The 21,433-nt window shown below is 35.6% G+C and overlaps 1 protein-coding gene across 1 annotated transcript; it reads left to right on the top strand.

Moving 5' to 3' along the window:
• The first annotated feature begins 4,548 nt into the window (after positions 1-4,548).
• On the top strand, positions 4,549-10,220 carry LOC145640260 (receptor protein kinase-like protein ZAR1). Its single transcript, XM_081691563.1, has 2 exons — positions 4,549-6,121; positions 9,184-10,220. Exons 1-2 carry the CDS (start codon positions 4,591-4,593, stop codon positions 9,822-9,824), a joined length of 2,172 nt encoding a protein of 723 aa, XP_081547689.1. The 5' UTR covers positions 4,549-4,590; the 3' UTR covers positions 9,825-10,220.
• The last annotated feature ends 11,213 nt before the right edge of the window (positions 10,221-21,433 follow it).

Here is a 21,433-nt window from a genome sequence, read left to right as displayed (position 1 = left end):
ATTGCTACCCTTATATGTAATACTTGATGCCATAAAATTATTGAATTGGTTGTTTTATTGCCATTTACAATTGGATGATATTCCTTGACTAGGAAGTAAAGAAGTGGAAATTGTAAAAGTGACTTTAGTAATGCTACATGTTTCTTGTTCAATAGAGGCATGATTTTAATCGTTATATTCAATTGCTAGATGATATGATAATAATTGCATGTCTAAATTACTTTGTTTCTATCATCATACACATTATGCTCCTCATTAAACTTCCTCTTTAATCTTTTGGTAATGATTAGGGATTGCACAAGTTTAGCTCATATATAAATATATACAAAGTACTACATGCGATTGTAACACTACTCTACATACATACGTGTAACTAGCTTTGTATGGAGTAAGTGTTTTGCCCTGGAGCCATAGTAAATGTACACAACGATTGCATTGGATATTAGCATGCGTGCCTTTTTAAAACGTGTACACCTCTTTTACCTCCTAATTACGTTTGTTTTACAAATATTAGCTAGTTAGTTGGAAATAATGTCTATGTAAATGATGACGAAGCTATGCTAATAATGCTATATTGTACTCCATATTAAGGGCCTGTTTTCATTGACTGAACTCAGCTGAAATGAACTGAAGTGAACCGAGCTGAACTGAACTGAGCTGAACTGAAATGAATATTTTATAAGAGAAGGAAATTAGGAGCTGAACTGAACTGAACTAAACTGAATTGAGCTGAACTGAGCTGAGCTGAGCTGAGCTGAACTGAACTGAACTGAACTGAACTGAGCTGAGCTGAACTGAACTGAACTGAACTGAACTGAACTGAGCTGAGCTGAACTGAACAGAACTGAACTTAACTGAATTTCAACGTAAGAGAACAGACCCTAAGTTTAACTAGCCTTCTGCTCCGTGTAATGCACGAGTTGTTCATAGAAAATTGTATTGAGAGATGATTACCAATAAATAATTATTGGTGTGATGTGTAACTGAAAACATAATTAAAGAAATAAAAAAAAATCGAACTTTAATTCAAAATTAGGCTTGATAGAAAGAAGGTGGAGGGATTAAAATTCAAGAGAGAAAATAAAAAGGTTGAGTTGAAGAGGCTTGGGGAGATTAATGAACATGAAGGTTTGATGAAAGAGTTCTGAAAAAATAGTGGAATTAAAAATGTAAGATGACATGTGGCACATTGGGTTGAAAAAGAAGATGGAGAAGTGTAATATAATGATAACATATGTCCTTTTTAGTTTGAGTTTTTAAATACTAAGTATAGATTCTTAGTATTTTAATTCGTATAATGCCTGATTTTGTACTTCATTATTTTTTGTTAACATTCGTTAATACATGTCTTCAACCATTAAATTGTGATCGGCAAGTTAAAGTTCTAGTCAAGAAATTTATATTATTATAAATATTCATTAAAACAAATTAAATCTTTTTTTTTTTTGAATAGAAAACAAATTAAATCTAATAACATCTACTTGTATCTCACATAATTACTAAGTAATCCGCATATTTGTTTTTCTTACACATAAGACAAAAAGACGGTCAAAGAAGAGTTCACGAATATTATAATAATGCCAAATAGTCGAAGATTGTTATCGTAAAAATGGAGGAATTCAATTAGATAGAACAAGCAGATGACGAAAAAATACATATATACAATATACATCCTCTCCACAACCTGGAAACATGCCCCCTCTCGCATCTTCTTTTTCAAGTTTCGTAGTTAAAATCGATATACATGCAATTCAATTTAATTCAATTTGACGTTAATTTTAGTAGTTAAAATCGATATACATGCAATTTAATTGATTGATAGTATTTTTTAGGTAGGTAAGATGAATTGTCCTATTAAATCGGAATACTTTAAACACAAGTCAATTTGCTGTATTATTCATTCTACGTAATGGAATCCAATTCATGCAGAAAAGTTTGTAGGATATTTTAGGGTGTGTTTGGCATTGTTTTTTGTTTTTAGTTTTCTGTTTTTTTTAAAACAAAAAACCAAAAACAAGAAACAAGAAAAAGGTGTTTTCAATTTTTTGTTGTCAGTTTTCAATATTATCATGATTTTAATGGATTTGTCTAATTTTTGTTTTATTATATGATATATATCATATGAGTTTGAAAACCAAAAAACCAAAAAATAGAAAACCACAACGATGCCAAACGAACCCTTACATGTTGATTTTCTACTTCCATTAATATTCGAACTGTATGTATGTCTAAATTTGAGAAATAAAGATTGTCCATCAATTTGTGGTCCTACAATTCATCGGAACCACATCAAATAAATACTATACATTCTCATTTCAACATCGCAATTATTTATTTATTTATTTTTTTTTTTTTTTTGGAGAAAGCTAAGATTGCCAACGATTATTGCAGTCCTTTAAATTTTAATGGCTAATATAGTAGTATCTGCCTACGAAAAATTAAAACAAATGAAAATCAAGATCTTTGTATATTACGTCCTTCTCTTGACATATTGAACCTTTTTCATAAAATCAACGTTGATTGTTAAGTACATTATGGTGCATTCTATTCATCAAATTTTACTTAAATAAACTTACTTAAACCTTATTTAAAAAAAATAAAAAATTATTGTAATTGTAAATTGAACTTTGGTAGGAGCAGCTCTTAGGGCCTGTTCACATTTACTTACTTTCAGTTCAGTTCAGTTCAGCTCTAATCAGTTCAGTTCAGTTCAGTTCAGCTCCAATCAGTTCAGTTCAGTTCAGTTCAGCTCCAATCAGTTCAGTTCAGCTCTTAATTTTCCTCTCTCATAAAATATTCATTTAAGCTCAATTCAATTCAGTTCAGTTCAGTTCAGCTCAGTTTAGTAAATGTGAACATGCCCTTATTATCTTATTATTTTTTTTTTACCATTTTTAAAAATTATCTTCACTTTAAATGAACTAGCTTATCTTTTCTAAAGTTATTAACCGTTATTTATACTTGGAAAATTTGTCAATTACTACCGCAAGTTAATACTACTTTGTAAATTACTGCCGCAAATTTAAAAAGTTGTGAATTACTACCGCAAAATTTTTTAAAATGTTGCGATTATTACCAAACCCCAATTAAACCCAACTATGACGTCATTATATCACTTTAACCCATGGTTAAAGCCCTTAACCATGACGTCATTATATCCCTAAACCATTTTCTTTTTTTTTGGGGGGAGGGGGCTGGTTAAAGCCACTAACCATGGTCAAACACGGGTTAAAGGGATATAATGACGTCATAGTTGGGTTTAATGGGGGTTTGGTAGTAATAGCAACATCTTAAAATTTTTTGCGGTAGTAATTCACAACTTTTTAAATTTGCGGTAGTAATTTACAAAGTGGTATTAACTTGCGGTAGTAATTGGCAAATTATCCTTTATACTTATTAATCTTGAAAACTGTAAATAAGGGCATGTTCCGATTTACTGAAAACAACTAAACTGAACTGAACTGATTAGGGCTAAACTGAACTGATTGGAGTTGAATTGAAGTAAACTGAATAGAGTTGAAATGAATTGTTTATGAGATAAGGAAATTAAAAACTGAACCGAACTGATTGAAACTAAATTGAACTGTTTAGAGCTGCTGAACTGAACTGAATACAGTTAAAATATATTGTTTTTGAGAGAAGAAAATTAGGAACTAGACTGAATTGAATTGATTGGAGCTTAAATGAACTGAACTGAAATTAAGTTGAACAAAACAGGTCCTATGATAAACAAAACATGACCTAAATTCATAAGTCCTTTCAACAAGTCTAAACTAGTAGTAAACACTTACTCGATGATCGATTAACTCTTTTCAATTTATATAAGATACTTACGCAAATGACATTGGAGCTCATCAAGCAAATGCAAGAGTACAGCGTATATAATCATCTCTGATAACCTTATTACTAGATGAACTTGTTCTTATTGCTTACTACAGAGTATGAGTGTATGACTTGTGACGGTTAACTAATATAGGGAAACTAACAACATTAGACAAGCAACTCCCAAAAGCAAGCAAGAAGAATATTGCATGCCCATATCGTGTTTTTCCATTCTAAGTGGTGCGGTGTCTCTTAATTGTATGTTAACCCGACCTAATGACATCTTTACATAGCAAATTCACTAATTATAAAATCTGATTGGAATGATCAACAAAAATGAAGCAAACTTTAAGTTGATCCAAGTCATTAAATGTACTCAAATCATTCTACCATCCTCCATTTATAAATGGAACAAAACCTACCTAGCTAGCTTTTACACAAGTCGTTATGCATTTGATGATTAACCCTTTGCTTTCCTTCTACTCTCTTCTTCCTTCCCCATTATTTGACCACCTTTCTTAAAAAAAATAAAAAATTATTTCCCTTCTATTTATTTCTTGGCGGGCTATGGGCCCACTTTCTTCTATCAAATCCTCACATTAATACCCCTACCCACCTCTTGTCAACCGTATTCTCTCACCTCCAAAAATAATTCTAAGATTTCTAAAACACCAAAAATTTTAACTAACACTTACGAAGTATACACAAGTCATCCTTTGTTGATGTAACACTAACACCCCCAAATATTTCACTAACTTGTAAAAAAAAATGAACCTCCATTTTTTTCTTTGTTCATTCCTCCTCCTCTTCACGATCACATCTAGAGTTTATTCTTTATCCCCCGACGGCCTCGCTCTCCTCTCCCTCAAGTCAGCCATCGACCACTCGTCCTCGTCCGCAGTATTTGCGGACTGGGATGAGAATGACCCCGATCCCTGTGGATGGACCGGGGTCTCCTGCGACGGAAATTCCACTTCTAGTCCCAACCCTCGGGTTGTTGGAATATCCGTCGCAGGAAAAAATCTCCGAGGGTACATCCCCTCGGAGCTCGGCTCCCTTACTTTCCTTCGGAGATTAAACCTCCACGGGAACAGTTTCTACGGCTCGATTCCTGATCAAATCTTCAATGCGACTTCGCTCCATAGCATTTTCTTGTACGGAAACAATCTCTCTGGTCCTCTCCCAACCTCCATGTGCTCACTTCCAAAAATTCAGAATGTAGATGTTTCTGGAAATTCTCTCTCCGGCGAGATTCCGAATGGTTTGAAGGAGTGTAAGCAGCTCCAAAGACTGATTCTGGCGAGAAATAACTTCTCCGGTGAACTTCCTGGAGGAATTTGGCATGAACTAGTGAATATAGTTCAACTTGATTTATCGTCTAACCAGATACAGGGGAAAATACCCGAGGAGCTCGGAGAGCTAAAGTCGCTCTCCGGGACATTAAACCTTTCGTTCAACCATCTATCCGGGAAGATCCCCAAGTCTCTCGGGGATCTTCCTATGACGGTGAGCTTTGACCTGAGGGCGAATAACCTGTCTGGGGAAATCCCCCAGACAGGCTCATTCGCCAATCAGGGGCCCACCGCCTTTTTAGGGAACCCGCTCTTATGCGGGTTCCCATTACAAAAGGACTGTACTAAAACAACAACAAACCCGAACTCTCCCCCACCCGAGGACAGTAGGGGGATCAGCCCCAAGCGAAAGGGGCTAAGCCCGGGGCTGATCCTCCTAATCTCCGCAGCAGATGCTGTAGTAGTTGCCTTTGTGGGACTCGTCCTCATATACTATTACTGGAAGAAAAAGGATCACTCCACTGGATGTAGCTGCACTGGCACCATCAAGTTAGGACGGCACATGAACAAAGATAAAAAAACAGGGTTCTGCTTTGGGTGCTTCAGAGGCGGATCAACAAGCAACGATATAGAAAGCGAGTCGGATAAGGGGAGTTCCGAAGGCGGCGAGGGTGGTGGAGAAGGTGAAGGAGAGCTAGTAGCAATTGACAAGGGTTTTACATTTGAGTTGGATGAATTGTTAAGAGCATCAGCTTATGTTTTGGGAAAAAGTGGGTTAGGAATAGTTTATAAAGTAGTGCTTGGAAATGGTGTGCCAGTTGCTGTTAGAAGATTAGGAGAAGGTGGTGATCAACAAAGGTATAAAGAATTTGTTGCTGAAATTCAAGCAATTGGGAAAATTAAGCATCCAAATGTGGTTAAATTGAGAGCTTATTATTGGGCTCCTGATGAAAAATTGCTCATTTCTGATTTTATTTCTAATGGCAATCTTGGTAATGCTCTTCGAGGTCAGTCCAAATCTCTCTTTTTGGTTAATTCTTTTATAATTTTATCTTTTTTTTTTTACTTAGAAAATACTCGTATATAATATTATTATTGTGCATGAATAAAATTATGGTATAATTAATTAGGTGGATAAAGAGGTGAGTTTAATTTATGTTTCCTTTGACTTAAATACATACAGTACAATGTTTTGAATTTGGTTTATTACACTGGTTTAAGTACAAAATCTAATTGAAGGAATGTTGTTTATGGTGCATAAAGGACAATTATTAATTTTGAGACTTGAGTACGAACGACTTTTAAAATTTAAAATCCTATTTAATAGCCTTTTTTGTTCGAATTATGATATTTTAGTGGTTTAATACTACGGAGTATTTATACTACTAGTCTACTAGGCCTCTCCAAATAGCACGGTTACGAAAACACAAGCTAAAACGTGATAACTAATTTCAAACAGAGATATAAATGGGATCTAGCATAGCTTATAAGAAGTATATGCTCAAAGGACAAAAACCATATTATGTAGGCTAAGCTAGCTGCTAAATGACTTGCCTTTGTCATATATGGGAATATATTGGTAAAGTTTGAGTGCAGCATCCTTTTAGATTACTAGCAGTAGCATAGTTTGCATGAAAGTTGAGTAATTTATGGTTTTTTTATACAGTACTTAGAATAAATAATTAATCAGTCTTATGTCTAATATAATTAGCCTTATGTTTGGCATTTAGTGATCCACTACGCTATAGATTTGCTACTTCAAGTCATGCCAAAATCAAGCTTATTTTATGTCTCAAAAAATATATATATAAGTGGTACTATATTATTGTCTAATTTTATACTTCATTTAAAAATGGTCCTCACATCGATCTTTTGGGAAATCTTTGCTGTTACTTAGTAGCTGATGGTCTATGTTCATGTTGAGAATGAGTGGGCAAAAGTTATTTGACAAAAAAATGAATTTTATTTGTTGGATTCAAAACTTAGCATTATGATACAATGATATATGACAGATCGTTATTTGATAATCATCTTGTAAAAACACAACTGTGTTTATAGGAGTTGGATTTTTTTTTTTATGTGTCTGACCTGCAAAAAACAAGAGAAAAAGAAAGTGCATGTATTTACGACGACTTTTCAACGTGTTGAATAGTTAGCTACAATCACAGGCTTCTCACGTACAAAAATGGTATATGTTGCAAAAATTTTGGAGCAATGGTAGGGTGTATGACACTATAATTAAGAGATTATTGAATCATATCATAACACTATTATGTAATACGCACATGGTTAAGATAAGGGTGATTGGCCGGGAACAATATGTTTGAGCCTTATGACTTCTTTTTTTGGAGCCTTATGACTTGGATTATGCAACCTTGATGAATCCCCACTATTAATACTAGTTACCACTTACCAAGTACCATACCTCTATATGCAAAAAATTTAATACAACATGAATTTATGAACAAATAAACATAACACCTAGCTATGGCCCATAACATTATAATATGAGATGTTACATACAGTTAATGTTGGTCATCCTTCAATCCTTTTCTTTCTTACTTGTCCTTGAATTATAGAGTTTAATTTGGTGGGGGTAACCAATATTTATGGCCAACTAATCCAATGCTACAAAAAATGACATTTCTACCCTTTATATACTCAAACTTTTTTCTGTTTTCTTTTATAAAACTTAAGGTGCAATGTAGGAGTAGATGGTAATTTTGTAAGTAGAGATTGATGTACATAAAATGATAAATATGTTAGGATGTAATGAGTAGTTTTCTTGGTGGGTTGCTCTTAGGACTATGTAGTGAGCATCCAATGATGAAAATGTTGAGTAGTAGCTTTGAAGGCACTTTGGTGAAATGATACTTAAAAGTCGTACACCATTGTTACTTGTGGAAGTTTGAGAGTTAAGGTTGTTCCCCATTACCATGAAATAACATTGTTTGTTTTATTAGAAGTACTACCTAGCTTTTTGCGTTACATGGTGCATTTATTGAAATATATATCACGTATTATTAATTAAACCGAAAAAAAAAAACTCACCTCCCTTTTTATGTATCTTGGGTAGCTAAGGATTATTTTGGGTAATCATATAAATTAGAAACATTAATTAGATTATATACTTATATGAATAATATTTAATGATAGATTGTGCATATAAAAAAAAATACGAAGTATATATAACATTAAGATAAAAATAAATGTGATGCATTTTACTTTATAGAAATAGTTAGAAATATATATATTTACGACGACCTAACTAGAAAAACTGCAATTTTTGATAGATTAAAAGCAATTAACTTTTATTGTAATATTTTTTTGTTTCCCTACTTATTTTAAATATAGTTTTGAAACACAATGTCAAAATGTCAAACTATATCTAAAGAGACCTTGACTAATAAATTTTGGCCATGTAGTTCATACCACTAACTTTGGTAGTTGACCTAAAATGGTTTTCTGTCAATCAAAACTTACCTAAGAATGTTTACTTGGTTGCACATTTAACTAACAGTCATACTATATTCAAACATTGGATGCTTTTAACTGCATTATTTTTCTTGGAAATTTCTACAAATAATGGATAATTAGTCAAATTAAACCCCCCAAAATAAGCAATAATTATGTAGCACTCTCAGTACTTTCAGATTTAGATCCATCATTATATTATTTAATTATAAGTTTAGATGGATATTCAAAACTCTTTTGTCTTTGTCTTTGTAGGCTTTGGTTGCCAAGATTCTCTCACTGGCTAATTGGTGCTGCCAAAAACTATAGAATATATTTGATTTTCTCTTAATTGAATTTGCTTCAATTAGTTTTAGATTAACATTCAAATAGTTTAGTGTTATGCCACTAGGGGTTTAGGTTGTAAGAGGTATTAGGTTCGATTCTTATCTAATCTTTTAGTTTCTTTTTCGAACCAACAAAGAATTAAAGTCTTAGTGCACATGTCGTTAATGTAAAATAACATGGGTGATTAAACGAGAATTGATACTCGTACATAAATTGCATTTACTATTACACGTGAGTGATGTGACAAATTTCATTATTGATGAAACAGGGAGAACAGGGCAACCATCAACAAGCCTAACATGGAAAACAAGGTTGAAAATAGCCAAAGGAACGGCTAGAGGTTTGGCCTATCTTCATGAATGTAGCCCTAGGAAATTTGTACATGGAGATATTAAGCCATCAAACATCCTCCTCGACAACGAGTTTCAACCACATATCTCCGATTTTGGCCTAAATCGTTTGATTAGCATCACGGGGAACAATCCTTCCTCCTCCGGTGGGTTCATGGGAGGTGCACTCCCGTATGTTAAGTCCACTAGTCAAGAGAAAATAAACAACTATCGTGCACCCGAGGCAAAAATCCCTGGTAGTCGACCAACTCAAAAATGGGACGTCTACTCATTTGGAGTAGTCGTGCTCGAGTTACTAACAGGGAAATCCCCTGAACACTCTTCCCCAACAACATCGACTTCAACTGAAGTACATGATTTGGTGAAATGGGTTAGGAAGGGTTTTGAAGAGGAAAACCCGCTTTCGGAAATGGTAGATCCTATGTTGTTACAAGAGGTACATGCTAAGAAAGAGGTGTTGGCTGCCTTTCATGTGGCTCTTTCTTGCACTGAAAGTGATCCTGAGGTTCGGCCTAGGATGAAAAATGTGTCTGAAAATCTTGACAAAATTGGGAGTTGAAAAATATAGTGTTAATGTTGGTTATGATTATTGTTATTATTATTATTATTTGTGGTGATTTTTGGTTAAGATTGAATATGAGCATCCACCAGCATTTTTGCAGATTCAAGAAGTTCACAATTTGTATACCACAAATTGGTAGGTTTTGACACAAATAAAACTATCATTTCGGCTTCATTCATACATTTACAAAAAAAATTATGTAGGTTGGGTTGAGGCGGCGGGGCGGCATACACAATCTATGATTCTCATTTGTAATTTAAAGTAAACTAGCTTTTTGGCCTGTACGATATAAAGGTTTTATTTACTTGTAGTTATGATTTTTGTAACATTAAGTTAAGTGTAATCTATATTCCTAAACGAACACATGATTGAGAATCGTTCCTTATTCCTTAATTAGTTTGTGAGTAGATTTTATTTTCCCTTGCATACAATTGATCTATTCAAAAGACAATTAGTATCTAAAAGTAGGTTGTTCCATTTTCTTGCTTAATTATGCAAATTAATTACTTTTTCAGGTTGATATTCATGAGACAGAACACAAATAGACAATAATGAAATATTATTAAAACAAGGGTTTTTCTATATAGTAACCCTGTTTTTTTCACTTTTCTATGTTGTGTCCCAACATATATCACTTTCTACATTGTAACCCCAATATATTTTTTGTTTCAATACGGTAACCTTACCGTTATCTTGCCATTAAAAAATTTCGTTAGTGGGGCCCACCCTCCATTATTAATATTTTTTTTATCGATTTGCGCGCTGAAAAATATTTCGTCAAAGGTTTCGAGAGCTATTTTGGTCCTTAGGAGTCCAAATTCAGCTTAGATTTGACAAAGAAATAACGTAAATGCCTCATTTTGTGTGTTAAAATGTGAACACGTAAATCAAGACATTTCTTAATAAGCAAAACAAGGCATTTACGTTATTTTTTTGCCAAATCTGAGCTCAATTTGGACCCCTAAACCCCAAAATAGCCCCGAAACCTTTGACGGAATATTTTTCAACTCGCAAATCGATAAAAAAATACTAATAATGGAGAGTGGGCCCCGCTAACGAAATTTTAACGGCAGGATAACAACAAGGTTACCGTATGGAAACAAAAAATATATTGGGGTTAAAGTGTAAAAAGTGATATATGTTGGGGCACAATATAGAAAAGTGAAAAAAAAAATATAGGGTTACTGTAGGGAATAATTTCAAGCCTTTAAATCCCACTAGTTTGAACCCCACTGTGATCATACACTAAAGTACGGTGGCGTCCAAAAGGGAAGAAAATAGAGCAAAAGAGTCGCCAACAAGTTTTTAAGGAACTTGTAAACCGTTCACGAGGTGAAGGTTACACCCCTTAACGATCCAAGAGATCGTCAACTCCATAAGGTCATGAACCAAAATAGGGTTCGGGGATGATGGTACAAATCCAACCTAAAAGAGATTGAACCTGCCCTAATAATAGGCCTCTACTTTATTCTGCTCGTATTCATGTGCGCTTTCTGACTAACATGCAATCAATAGGTTAACCCTAAACCTGTTTAATCTATGTTGGTTGAACATTAATGCACAAATAAACTATTATTGGCGATCACTTGAATTTATAATCACAATTAACCTAACAAGATTATTAATTATCTTATTAAGCGTGATTACAAGTACCAATTCCCTTTAAACATGCATAAAAGGTGATCAAGCAATAAATATAAATAATATGTATATCAAGCAACATAATCAATAATCAACATCATTAATAACAATAATATCAATCATAAATCATAATCATAATCATAATAATCATGTTAAAGCATAGCAAGATCCTAGGCATGATACTAACAAGATTAATAACAAACCCTAGCATGTCACTAAACAATAAAAATCAAATCTTTAGCCCTAACATGATACTAACATGAATTAACATTAGGAAGAACATAGGAGGCATCATAACAATCATATTTGATATTGAGATTAACCTAGACATGATACTAGGAATATCATAATAACAATATAAACATGATTTCTACATCATAATATCAATAAATCAATTAAAGCACTTACTTGGATGCCTCGTACCTCTTTCTAATAACAAAATACACACGTTAGTAACTTCAAGGAAAATAATAACCAAAGCAATTAAATTAAATAATTGAAATAGAGATTTGGGACCAAACCCTCAGAAATTAAAACCTTTCACGTCTAGGGCGAAGGCAACTTCGAATATGGCTAGGTGTTTCAAGATCTTGTGAATGCGGAATTTTGTATTAAAGAGCAAGAAAGAATATTTATTCTAAAGAATTAAAGAAAGAAGAGAATGCTAATGAATGAATATCATTGAAAGTTGATGAATGAATGAATGAATGAAAAGAATTGATGAATGATTTGTGAATAAAGAGAGTTGATGATGCTTGTTGATGATAATTGGTAATTCTTGGTGAATGAAAACGGAGTTTTTGATACGATATTTATAGAGAAAATCATCCAAAAAAGATAATTTAACAAAACAAAGTCTGAAGATCGAAAAACAACATTGGCGCCAGCCCTGGCTAGTTGGCGCCAGCACCAGTGGCTAGCGCCTGGCGCCAAGGCCTGGGGTTGGACGCCAAACTGATTTTCAACGCGTTTTCGAAAATCTGATAAATTTACCGTATTGGAAGATAAAATAATATAATTTCATCGAAAATGCTATTTGATCTTGATTAAAACTCTGAAGAGTCCTAATTGAATTAGAAATGAAAAGAACCTTCTAGAACATTCTAGAAGACTAAAACCATTCCTAATTGCATTAGGAATGATAAATTATATTAGGCCCTCCCCTAGATCATTGGGCCGTACATAAAGCTCAAACCGGACCCAGTTTAGTAAATTGGCCATAATTTCCTCAATATTCATCGGAATTGGGCTTATAATATATCGTTGGAAAGGTCTTTGCAGTCCCCATCCATCTAAACCACTATTGTACCCATATCATGGACCAACCAAACTGGATTGGCTGTTTTCTTAAAATAAAGTTTTCAAAATCAGGGAGAAGAGAAAAGAAATAAAACTTTCTGCAACACTAGACCTTTCCACACTTTCGTTTCATTCGATAATGATTCGACGTGAAAGACACTCATCACCGGGTTTGGTTTTGGGGAGACACAAATGGGTGTCTACAGAAGCCCCCACTTTGACTGAGTTTGGAGAAACGCAAGTTTCGAAAACGAAAGTCAAAGTAACGATAGGGACGGAGAATGATTCAGAACGTTCTGCGATCCTAAATCAATCTTGTAACGCCGATACCTGCAAAACTAGCATTAGTTAAACAGATAAAAGAGTTAAGAAACGCGTATCTTGCACCGTCGAGCACACTTCTCTGAAAGTAACCGATTGTTACTGCTGCTGTTTTGATGACCTCCTACAAGCTAGAGAATACCATTTCGCTTGAAAACCGCTACGCCTCGTAACTACTTCCAAATTAGAAGATTGCTTCGCCTGAAACGATCCTCCTCCGCAATGATAATATTCCGCGTCCAAGGGAATACCATCGAAGATTATTTCTCTTGAAACAAACTCCATCCACATTGATAATATTCCGCGTCCAAGGGAATACTATCGAAGATTGCTTCTCTTGAAACAATCCTCAGTTGTTTGTGACAACTCTCCACAATCTAGGGAACGCCACCTTGTTGTTTCGATGTTCACTCGTCTCTGAACAAAGAGCTTCTTTTTAATATGACTCTAATTTCCGCTGTGATAGTCTTCGAAAAGATCACTGCTTCTTAATGTTTGCTATGCCAGTACGTCGGCGCTTTGCTGCTTGTGAACCAGTATGTCGGTGCTTTTGCTGTGATGACAATCCTCTTTTCTTTGGAATAGTTGCCAACACAACTCTTGTATGATGTATGACAATCCGATTTAGGGAAAGTTGTCAATGCCACGTAACAATCCATCCTTGGAAATGTTGTCACGATGAAGCGACAATCCGTACCTCGGAAAATTTGCCAAAATCCAATTTTTGGAAAAGTTGCCAATGCTTCGTAACAATCTTTCATAAGAACTTTGCTACGATCGACAATCCACATCTTGGAACATAACTCTTGAAAGCAATCTACCTTGGAAATTTGCCAACGCTATGCGACAATCCTTTTGGGGAAATATTGCCACTATTGACAATCCGCGTCTTGGAACATTTGCAAAAAAGAGTCGACCGACAATCCACTTCGAGAAAATTTGCCACTTACTGAAATGAATGACAATCCACGTTGAGGAACTTTTGCCAATATTTATGATGAATAGAGACCTACAACAATCCTTTGGGAAATTTTTCTATAGGGAACTAGGTGTATGACAATCTAATCTCGAAAAACTTGCCAGCGATGACAATCCGAACTTGGAAAAAATTGCTAAATAAAGAAGGAGCACGAAAATCCACGCTTGGAAACTTTGCCAGAGATGACAATCCAATCTTGGAAAAATTATCGTTGAAGAAGATGCACGACAATCCATTTTTGGAAATATTGTCAGTTGGGGATGACAATCCAATTTTTGGAAAACTTTGTCATTTAATAAGAATGCGCGACAATCCATATTTGGAAATATTGTCATTTAAGTGCTTGCTTTTGAACCGATTGTAATGAGCCAGTGTTTTAGGCGCTTAAGCTAAGTGAGACGATTTTTTGTCAGGTCAATCACTTACTACGATTGTAATCAAACTGACTACTTAATCATGTCAAATTGCTTATAGGGGCTAACTGGCGTACCAAGGAACCCGAAATTGATGTATGAGGTTGAAATCACCTTTTTGGGAGGCTTCGAGCTCTGTCGTTGCTGAGATATCTCTGGCGCCAAGAATTGGAGTAGGGTCTTCCCTATTCTGCTGCACCTGTATTTATTTTTGACTATAGAACTTTGCCAATTTCTTTAATTATCTTAGGGTTGACCTAAGTCTTAATGTTTCTTAACTCATCGACTTGACACGACTCAAGGTATAAACTTGACTCGCTGATTGACTGACTCGAGGTTGACTCGACTCAAAGTGTTTGACACATGTGTTAGACTCAAATCAAAGTGATATGACATGACATGACTCAATGTGTACATGACTCGTGTGTGCATTTTAATGTGATCGTGCGACTCGAAAAATGCAAAAAAAACAAAAATTTTCCGTCAATTTTGTGGAGGGTACCGACTTTCTCCTGAAAAAAAGTCGTGAAAAAGAAAATCAAAAGTTTGAAAATGCATGTTGAATGAGCTTAGTCAAATGTTGTTTGATACTATCTCTCAAGGTTCAAGGATTAATTCATCCTAGGCTATCTCAATTGTTGACTCAATAATGAAAGCATTTGGATAACTTAGGCACGGAGGCTAAGTACTTCATGCTTCGTGATGCAATGACGATAATGATTGATTTTGACGAAGCATGCTTCAGTGTTAAGATTTCATGACAAAGGGTTCCTAAGGGAAAGTATATTTGGTCATGTATCTGTGCAGTGTGTGAAAGTGACACTAAAGTTAGGCCGCAAGAGCTAAGTGTGTGGAAAAATATATTGAAAAGAGTCAAATGGTGGTGACTCTTAGGCTAGGTAAGCTAATAATGTAGGGATCAAGCCCCCAAGTCATGCTCTAAATGAATAGGGATGAGCATAGGGAATTCCTTGATATGATTATGGTGTAAGTGTGTGAATGTGAATATGAATGCATGTTTATTACGGCCGCACCTCGATGTGAGGTTGCCTACGTATCCGTTAGGAATCAGGCCGAACGTAGCTCTAGCCGAACCTCGCACAAGTGTGTATACCTCAAAAAAGGTCTTTTTAAGGGTTGTAACGTGGTTAGGCTAAAGGTTTAAAGAAGAAGGTGATAAAGGCTCAAGACCCTAGATAAGCCCCCAAGGTGTGCAACCTCGCTTTTAAATCTTTGTATTTTCATGTTTGAATTTCTATTCTTTTTTTAGCTCTTTTTGCTTTAGCATTTATTTTATTTTTACAAGTGTGGGCAATCCCGATCATGCGGTCTATCACTCACTTGGCATTCATGTTTCTCAGGCACGGTACCGAGCACTCGATAAGAGACGCAATCTGAGACATGTTCTTATCGAAGATACTTTCATATCAAAGACATTGGAACACTTACCCTTTTGTACACTTGTTTTCGTTTTTTATTATTGCTTATTTTTTGCTATTGCTTTCTTTTGAATTTGCTCAAGCTTTCTTTAGAATTGCATAAGTTGCACGCCATCCCATCCCAAGGTTAGGTAGATGTAGGTTGAAAAAAGAAGGGTCTATCGTTAGACGAGGCTGAAAGTGGTTTATGAAGAAATGATTGTATAATTGAAGGGCGAAAGGAGATATGATGTGGCTACAAGGGGTGCCTCAAATCATTAGTATACCTTGTGCTTAATTCGACATGTTTTTTTTTTTTTTTTTTTTTTTTTTTTTTTTTTTTTTATATTTGATGCAATATAATGAAATGATCATATATAAGGAAATAAATGCTCATTTTATTAAAAAGGGAAAAGAAAAGAAAACTACAAAAATAATCTAAAGGAAAAGAAAAGGTGTCTATGCTAGAATTATTGGGGAAAGAAAAGATGAAAAAGAAATAGAAAAGGAGGCCATGAAATCTTGTCGTTGCAGCTCGCCTCTTGTCTTGTGTCATTCGCTTCATCATCACCCAGTCTTCTCGCTAGCTAGAGGCAATGGGACCTTGTTTGCTTCTATGAGGTCTTGAATGAGATTTTGAAACCTGTAGCATTCATCAGTGGTATGACCGTTACCTCGATGGTACTTGTGTAGGGAATAGTTTTAAGCCTTTAAAATCCCACTAGCTTGAACCCCGCTGTGATCATACACTAAAGTACGGTGGCGTCCAAAAGGGAAGAAGATAGAGCAAAAGAATCGCCATTAAACCGTTCACGAGGTGAAGGTTACACCCCTTAACGATCCAAGAGATCGTCAACTCCATAAGGTCATGAACCAAATAAGGGTTCGGGGATGAAGGTACAAATCCAATCTAAAAGAGATTGAACCTGCCCTAATAATAGGCCTCTACTTTATTCTGCTCGTATTCATGTGCGCTTTCTGATTAACATACAATCAATAGGATTAACCCTAAACCTGTTTAATCTATGTTGGTTGAATTTAATGCACAAATAAACTATCATTGGCGATCACTTGAATTATAATCACAATTAACCCTAACAAGACTATTAATTATCTTATTAAGCGTGATTGCAAGTACGAATTCCCTTTAACATTCAATAAAAGGTGATCAAGCAATAATAATATGCATATCAAGCAACATAATAAATAATCAACATCATTAATAATAATAATATCAATCATAATCATAATCATCATAATCATGTTAAAGCATAGCAAGATCCTAGGCATGATACTAACAAGATTTATAACAAACCCTAGCACGTCACTAAGCAATAAAAATCAAATCTTTAACCCTAACATGATACTAACATGAATAAATATTAGGAAGAAAATAAAAGACATCATAGGAATCATATTTAATATTAAAAATACCCTAGACATGATACTAGGAATATCATAATAACAATATAAACATGAATTCTACATCATAAATCAATTAAAGTACTTACTTGGATGCCTCGTACCTCTTTCTAATAACAAAATACACACGTTAGTAACTTCAAGGAAAATAATAATCAAAACAATTAAATTAAATAATTGAAATAGAGATTTGGGACCAAACCCTCAGAAATTAAAACCTTTCACGTCTAGGGCGAAGGCAACTTCGAATATGGCTAGGTGTTTCTAGATCTTGCGAATGCGGAATTTTGTATTAAAAAGCAAGAAAGAATGGAAAAGAATTAATGAATGGTAATTGATGAATGAATGATGTAGATGATGAATGAAGAGAATTAATGAATGGTAATTGATCATGAAAACGGAGTTTTTGATACGATATTTATAGAGAAAATCATCCAAAAAAGATAATTTATCAAAACAAAGTCTGAAGACCACAAAACAACCTTGGCGCCAGCCCTGGCTCATTGGCGCCAGGACCAGTGGCTAGCGCCAGGCGCCAATGCTGGCGTCTGGCGCCAATCCTGATTCCAGGCGCCAAGGCCTGGGGTTGGACGCCAAATCGGCTTTCAACGCGTTTTCGAAATTCTGATAAAATTCCCGTACCGGAAGATAAAATAATATAATTTCAGTCGAAAATGCTATTTGATCTTGATTAAAACTCTGAAAAGTCCTAATTGAATTAAGAATGAAAAGAACCTTCTAGAAGACTAAAACCATTCCTAATTGCATTAGGAATGATAAATTATATTAGGCCCTCCCCTAGATCATTGGGCCGTACTTAAAGCTCAAACCGGGCCCAGTTTAGTAAATTGGCCATAACTTCCTCAATATTCATCGGAATTGGGCTTATAATATATCGTTGGAAAGGTCTTTGCAAGCCCCATCCAACTACACAACTATTGGACCCATATCATGGACCAACCAAACTGGATTGGCTGTTTTCTTAAAATAAAGTTTTCAAAATCAGGGAGAAGAGAAAAGAAATAAAACTTTCCGCAACACTAGACCTTTCCATACGTTCGTTTCATTCGATTATGATTCGACGTGAAAGGCACTCATCACTGGGTTTGGTTTTGGGGAGACACAAATGGGTGTCTACAGAAGCCCCCACTTTGACTGAGTTTGGAGAAACGCAAGTTTCGAAAACGAAAGTCAAAGTATCGATAGGGACGGAGAATGATTCAGAACGTTCTGCGATCCTAAATCAATCTTGTAACGCCGATACCTGCAAAACTAGCGTTAGTTAAACAGATAAAAGAGTTAAGAAACGCGTATCTTGCACCGTCGAGCACACGTCTCTGAAAGTAACCGATTTGCTGCCGCTTTGCTGTTTTGACGACCTCCTGCAAGCTAGAGAATGCCATCCCGCTTGAAAACCGCTACGCCTGTAACTGCTTCCAAATTAGAAGATTGCTTCGCCTGAAACTATCCTCCTCGCAATGATAATATTCCATGTCCAAGGGAACACTATCGAAGATTATTTCTCTCGAAACAATCCTCATCCGCATTGATAATATTCCACGTCCAAGGGAATACTATCGAAAATTATTTCTCTCTAAATAATTCTCATCCGCTTTATGATCATCCTCCATGCCTAAGGGAATATGATCGAAGACAACTTCGCCCGAAATTACCTTCAGTTGTTTGTGACAACTTTCCACAATCTAGGGAACGCCACCTTACTGTTTGTTTTGAAGATCTTCCGCAATCTAGGGAACGCCGTCGATCAATGTTGCTACATCTTGAGCCTTTTCTTGAATCATAGTGACAACCTTTCCAATCATAGCAAAAGTCGTCGAAGACTGCCCATCTCGTGCTATCTTCTCAAATCTTGGGTGACAACCTCCACAATCTTAGAGAATGCCGTCGAAGACCGCCCATCTCGTGCTATCTTCTCAAATCTTTGGTGACAACTTCCACAATCTTAGTGAATGCCGTCGAAGACCGCCCATCTCGTGCTATCTTCTCAAATCTTTGGTGACAACTTCCACAATCTTAGCGAACGCTGTCGAAAATAACTTTACTTGAAGTCATCCTCAGTTGTTGCGATAATATTCCAAAGAAAATTACCGAAGACCAACACTTGTCGATCTTTAAAGCTCGCTCGAACTTTGCTTCCGCTATGCGTGTACGTCGGCGCTTTCATTGCTTTGAACCTATACGTCGGTGCCTTTTCTGCTTTTGAGCCAATGCCTAGGCGCTTTAAGCTAAGTGAGACGATCTTTCATCAGGTCGATCACTTATTTACTTTTGGAGAGGCTTCGAACTCTGTCGCTGCTGAAATATCTCTGGCGCCAAGAATTGACTCTGTCGCCGAACGCTGTGATAGGGTCTTCCCTGTTCTGCTGCACCTGTATTTATTTTGACTATAGAACTTTGCCAATCTCTTTAAACATCTTAGGGTTAACCTAAGGCTTAACGTTGCTTGACTCATTGACTTGACACGACTCAAGGTATAAACTTGACTCGCTGTTTGACTGACTCGAGGTTGACTCGACTCGAAGTGTAATGACATATGTGTTAGGCTCAAATCAAAGTGATATGACACGACATGACTCAATGTGTACATGACTTGTGTGTGCATTGTGTTGACTCGAAAAATGCAAAAAAGCAAAAAATTTCCGTCAAAAAATTTCCGTCATTTTTGTGGAGGGTACCGACTTTCTCCCGAAAAAGAAAGACGCGAAAAAGAATCGAAGTTTGAAGATGCATGTTGAATGAGCTTAGTCAAATGTCATTTGATACTATCTCTCAAGGTGCAAGGATTAATCCATCCTAGGCTATCTCAACTGTTGACTCCATAATGAAAGTATTTGGGTAACTTAGGCACGGAGGCTAAGCACTTCATACTTCGTGATGCAATGATGATTATGATTGATGAGCGATTTTGATATGACAAGGCATGCTTCAGCGTTAAGATTTCATGACAAAGGGTTCCTAAGGGAAGTATATTTGGTCATGTATGTGTGCAGTGTGTGAAAGTGACACTAAAGCTAGGCCGCAAGAGCTAAGTGTGTGGAAAAACATATTGTTAGAAGAGCCAAATAATGGTGACTCTTAGGCTAGGTAAGCTAATGATGTAAGGACCAAGCCCCCAAGTCTATCTCTAAGTGAAAAGGGATGAGCATTGGAGATTCCTTGATATGATCATGGTGTAAGTGTGTGAATGTGAATATGAATGCATGTTTATTACGGCCGCACCTCGATGTGAGGTTGCCTACGTATCCATTAGGAATCAGGCCAAACGTAGCTCTAGCCAAACCTCGCACAAGTGTTTGTATACCTCAAAAAGGTCTTTTTAAGGGTTGTAACGTGGTTAGGCTAAAGGTTTAAAGAAGGGGATAAAGGCTCAAGACCCTAGATAAGCCCCCAAGGTGTGCAACCTCGCTTTTGAATATTTGTATTTTCATGCTTGAATTTCTATTCTTTTTTAGCTCTTTTTGCTTTAGCATTTATTTTATTTTAATAAGTGTGGGAAATCTCGATCATGCGGTCTATCACTCACTTGGCATTCATGTTTCTCAGGCACGGTACCGAGCACTCGATAAGAGACGCAATCTGAGACGTGTTCTTATCGAAGATATTTTCATATCAAAGACATTGGAACACTTGCCCTTTTGTACACTTATTTTCGTTTTTTTATTATTGCTTATTTTTTGCTATTGCTTCCTTTTGAATTTGCTCAAGCTCTCTTTAGAATTTCATAAGTTGCACGCCATCCCATCCCAAGGTTAGGTAGATGTAGGTTGAAAAAAAGAAAGGTATATCGTTAGACGAGGCTCAAAGTGGTTTATGAAGAAAGGATTGCATATTTTAAAAGTGAAAGGACATATGATGTGGCTACAAGGGGTGCCTTAAATCATCGGTATACCTTGTGCTTAATTCGACAAGGATTTTTTTTTTTTTTTTTTTTTTTTTTTTTTTTTTTTTGAATGCAATGTAATGAAATGATCATATACAAGGAAATAAATGCTCATTTTATTAAAAAGGGAAAAAGGAAAAATCTACAAAATTAATCTAAAGGAAAAGAAAAGGTGCCTATGCTAGACTTATTGGGGAAAGAAAAGATGAAAA

The sequence above is a fragment of the Chenopodium album genome, chromosome 1 (assembly GCF_948465745.1).
Source record: "Chenopodium album chromosome 1, dcCheAlbu1.1, whole genome shotgun sequence".
Taxonomy (NCBI): domain Eukaryota; kingdom Viridiplantae; phylum Streptophyta; class Magnoliopsida; order Caryophyllales; family Amaranthaceae; genus Chenopodium; species Chenopodium album.
Note: the sequence above shows the minus strand (reverse complement) of the source record. Positions and strands in the feature narration are given on the sequence as shown.

Coding starts and splice junctions, on each gene's coding strand:
- LOC145640260 (XM_081691563.1), top strand. CDS start 4,591: ATGAACCTCCATTTTTTTCTTTGTTCATTCCTCCTCCTCTTCACGATC. Junction 6,122..9,183: donor TCTTGGTAATGCTCTTCGAG/GTCAGTCCAAAT, acceptor TTGATGAAACAG/GGAGAACAGGGCAACCATCA.